The sequence below is a fragment of the Atta colombica genome, unplaced genomic scaffold, assembly GCF_001594045.1.
Source record: "Atta colombica isolate Treedump-2 unplaced genomic scaffold, Acol1.0 scaffold153, whole genome shotgun sequence".
Lineage (NCBI taxonomy): Eukaryota > Metazoa > Arthropoda > Insecta > Hymenoptera > Formicidae > Atta > Atta colombica.
In genome coordinates, this window is record NW_017259243.1 from 239,990 (window position 1) to 244,951 (window position 4,962).

The following is a 4,962-nucleotide window of genomic DNA, read 5'->3' on the forward strand; positions in this document are numbered from 1 at the left end:
TAAAATTATAAATCAGCCAATTTGCTAATGCTCTAAGCCTCTTTTGCATCTTGCTCAGAATAAGATAATTCTTCGAATTCCATATACCAATATCAATTTCCATATTGTCTTTATAAAAAATTGTAACGTCAAATTGTTGCTTGAAAAAGTAATAAATAAAAAGCAATGCCTATAACAAAAATCAAAGCTGGATCTTAAGTGCTTTTTAAATAATATCCAGAAATGGACAGTTACTTTGTAAAAGTAATTAATTACAGTTACAATTTCTTTCTCTCAAAAAGTAATTAATTACCGTTACAAGTTATTGACTCTGAATTCGTTACAGTTACAGTCACTTTCAGTTACTTTTAAGTTACTTTTAAATGTTTTTTTCATCAGAATTTTCAGCAGAACGTGTAACATCGATATCATTAATGAATTTGATAGATTAATGAATTTTTAGATATTTACATGACTGTCCCTCCTTAATAGACTTATTAATAATAATTAGTTAGTTTCTGTGACGACTGACGCATACTCGTTTCTTACATTTTTTATCGTGCCAAGACGTGGATATACTCTTAAGAAAAGTACTACTGCGCAATAATATTTTGTGGCACTAGTCTACTACTATAGCAGTAGTCCACCAAAATATTAATAGTGCGCTCACAATCAGTAGTATTTTTTTTACAAGGATACCTGAATACAACTCTAAAATATAACCAGGATATACATTTTTTACGAGCTACTGTGAAAGTTAAAATAAGCAATCATGTACTTGACTTTGAGAAAAGACAGATTGAATGTAATAAATTGACGCTACAGACTACAATGTATAATATACGTATCTGTGCAGTAAATGAAATATGCCTACAATATGTAGAATTTAAATATTAATCGGGCTTTCAGAATTCAAAAACTATAATAAAATACATCGGGCAATGAGAGCATTAACACAGCGCGCAAATAAAATATAATTATCCAATAATAATATAAAAAAGTAGGGATAGGCTCATTCTTAGTCTCACATAAAGTTTAATAAACTTCATCGAAATATTTTGTCAAGACATCTACAATAAGTATCTATGAAATTGCTGAAAATGATTTGAAGAAAACCGAACGTTCAAATAAGATCATACCGATTACAATTGTACTTTTATATATTATGTCTATAATACTTTCGTTAGATACGTACTTTTCATTTCCTTATTAAATTTTCAAATCATATCTATAAAATGAAGATCACATGACAACAATTTTAATGACTAATATAAGAGAGACAGATCGTGTAAATATATAATAAATATAGTGTCAAAATTTTTATAACATTGATAAAATATTTGTGCATGGTATATGTGTGTATCAGTAAGCTGGAATGTTAAATAATCTTTAAACAACTTTACATTTCGCAGACAACACATCATCATTCATCGGCGACAAAAAAAGAGTCACATTCAATAACAGATATCATTCGATTGTAACGAAAAGAGCTCAATCAAAATTATGCAACAATTTTGAATCAAACAAAAAATAATGATCAGTAATAAGCGTGAAAAATAGAAGACAAAATAGAAATGCGAAACACTATTATACGGCAGATTATCTCAACAATAGACACATTTTTTCATTCTAATACATATTTTGTTTCTATGTATATCGCTTTATCTTTATAATATCTATAATAATATATCTGAAGCATGTAAAAAATCGAACTAAATCACTTGAGGTCTATTCGACCATCTTTCACGTATACCTGTTAGCTAATTTTATATCAAATATGAATATTCTATGTATTGGATTGTCCAGAAAGTTCGTGCCGATTTTGAAGGAAAATTGAAACGCAGAAGATTTAAATTTTTAATTTCATTTATTAAATTTAAATCTTTTGCGGCACGAACTTTCCGGACGACCCAATACATTTGAAAAAATATTATGAGCATTTCTCTGTGTACAAATTCTTTTCGCATTCATATTTTATTAAATTAGATTAATATTTATTAATATTTATAATTTATAAATATGTATACAAAATCAAAATTTACATACCTAAGTATTTAGTATAATCATACTATAAGTATCAATTTAACGAAATATTTATCAATTTAACTGTACATACTGCGATCGTCATTTTAAATTTTTGACATGTCAGAAATTATATTTTAAATTCCAGTTTTTTGATAACAAGCTACTGTAATTTTTTGGTCTGATGATTCATAAATTTTTAAAATTAGAATATGATGCTTTATAAAATTCTACTCATATGAGCAACACATCCAGCTTGTATTCTCTGAATTCTGCGCATTAATATCAAGTGGAACCCTATTTTAATATTCAATAAGGTTAATATGTTGCAATATTAATAATAATATTTTATTTATTTATATGTTTACATTCTATTCTGCATTTCTGATTTATTTTTTTTTAAATAACATAGTTTTTAAATTTTTGTAAAATAGTAAATAAAATTACTATTTTACATTATTTAAAAATAGTTTGTTATTTATTTATTCATTTTTGTTACAGTTATACGATATAATATAACTTTCTAAATACATATTATAGATGTTTCAACATAAGTTATTTATCATTATTTTGACGTTAAAAACATATTAGTTTTTCCAATAACGTGGATCCAGATACGGTGAATGCTAAAATCATGTTATCCTTTTGTTAATTAGTTATTAAGGAGAAGATAATGGTCTTAGCATTCACTGTATCTAGATAAACGGTATTATAAAAACTTATATGTCACAATGACGATAATTGGAACGTTTAGGAAGAAACTGTTAGAGTTATTGATCTACTTTTATAGTTCATTAAAAGTAAAACAAGAATAGAATGACACAAAAAGCGTTAGCATCTTTCCAAACGCACTCTACTAACTTTGAAATTTAATTAACAATTTTAATTCTCCATTGTTGATACACGAAAGAGGACAAGAATACTTGTCCTCTTATACTTGATTTGTCTTATAAAAACAATTTTTCTTGCCTTATAGAAGCTTCTTTCTAAATAAGAAATATTAATAAAATATGAATAAAATATTAATAAATAAATATACATAGTTTGACATCTTATAAAATATAACAATAAATATAACAATAAAAGCAATAAAAAATGTATTTTATCTTTCGAAGTAATCCCGCATAACATTAATACACTTCATACATCTTTAATGTAAAGTTTCAAAACTTTTTGTTAAAATTCGTAGTTGAAATGCTATTCAAAATACTCGTCATATTTTTCTGAATGTTCTCGACGTTTTGAAAATGTTTATTTTTTACATTTTTAAGCTTTAGGAACTGTTTCATTTCATTTTTTATTTCCATTTTAATCATATTATATCTTTGTAATATTTAAAAAAACATAGCTTTTTAATGTAAATAATAATTGATTCTCTGCTACTAGATGGAAGATAAAAATAGTAAACAGTTCTCCAATATTACCGATTCAACCGTTCCAAATAATGCTAGCGAAACAGATTTCGATGAGATACCTACAACTTCAATTTCCACTGAGGAATATACTCCATCATCAGTATCAGTACCAACCACCTTCGACATCGAGCATCGTTATCAATTAGTTGGCAATATCAATATTATCAATCAAATGTAAGCAGTATTTATTCATAATTATTATTTTTATATATCGTAGCAAAATATCTAAATTCTCTTAAAATAAAAGAAAATCATTTACACTCTCATTTTAAACATGAATATTTTGTATGAATATACAATCATTTTTTTAAATATATTAATTAAGAAATGACATCTTTAATAGATGATTTTTTTTTACAAAGAATATTTATTTATAAAGTCGAAATTAATTGAATTTGTGATCTATTTTCGTTTTGTATTTCTTATTATATATGAATTGTTTGATAAATTCAATTTTTTTGTGAAGAAAAATGTCGAAAAAATTAAAAATGCCAAACATTGTAAATAATGGTTCATAGCTAATGATTTTTAAATTAAGAATAATCTTTCATAATTTGAACGCTTTAAAGACATAAGTGAATATGTAATCCTTTATCTAATTTTGAACAGGTTTATGTTAAACAGCTATATTCATTCGAAATAAGTTGCAAAGTGAACAGTTTGCAGGGAAGTTGATCAAGACGTGCTTTGCATCTGCTATACGGAAACTTACGACTTTTTGGCGGCAGGACTGTTGGACGGGAATGTAAAATTCTACAAAGTTAATTCGGGAGAGAATACGTTGAGTCTGTGCGATACGGAAATAATGCTGAATCCGTCTCCAGTGACCGCTGTAAAGCACCGACCAGTGCGCAGTACATATCCGATCACTAATATTGTGATAGCGACTTGTTAGTATCGCTTCTTTCACTTCTTATTTTAATTACTATGTAATGAATTTAATTATTATCTATTTAATAAATCTTTATCTGGAAATTATTTAAGCTCACTTTCGAAAAAATTATATTAAAATCAACAAATATTGTTAAATTTTATATTTTGGATTTATTGCATAATTAGAAATAATTAAGATTTTAAAAACAATTTTATATAAGAGAGAGAGAGAGAGAGAGAATATTGATGTAATATTATATAATACACAGTGTAATATAAGATGCAATTTTATTTTACATTTTTGAAATAATACCATGCAAAAGAAAATGAGCAAAGCAAAATAATAAAAACAAATTTCCGTATTATTTATTCATTATTAAAGGCGAATTTAAAAAATATTAATTTATCTTAAAAAATTTAACTTTAAATGCATTAAAAACTTTATTAATATCTTAAATTATTTTTTCTTGCCTTTAATGATGATGTTTATATAAAGCTTCATAAAATTACGTAAAATAAGTATTAATTTAAAAATTAATATTGATGGTAGCATAAGCTATAGCATAAACTATAAATAATATAACGTTAAAAAATTTAATTCAAAAATTAAAATTATAATTGAAAGTTTTATTTTCGTTTAAAGGATAAAATTTTACGTTAATGTTATTCGTAT

General features: G+C 25.2%; 1 protein-coding gene across 1 annotated transcript in view; it reads left to right on the plus strand.

The window, feature by feature from the left end:
* LOC108685364 overlaps positions 1-4,962 on the plus strand; it is an 11,893-nt gene that overhangs the window by 1,893 nt on the left and 5,038 nt on the right. Inside the window, exons 2-3 of the mRNA XM_018190122.1 lie at positions 3,388-3,590; positions 4,083-4,306. Of these exons, the coding sequence (XP_018045611.1) occupies positions 3,388-3,590; positions 4,083-4,306 (427 nt within the window). The remainder of the gene's footprint in view (positions 1-3,387; positions 3,591-4,082; positions 4,307-4,962) is intronic.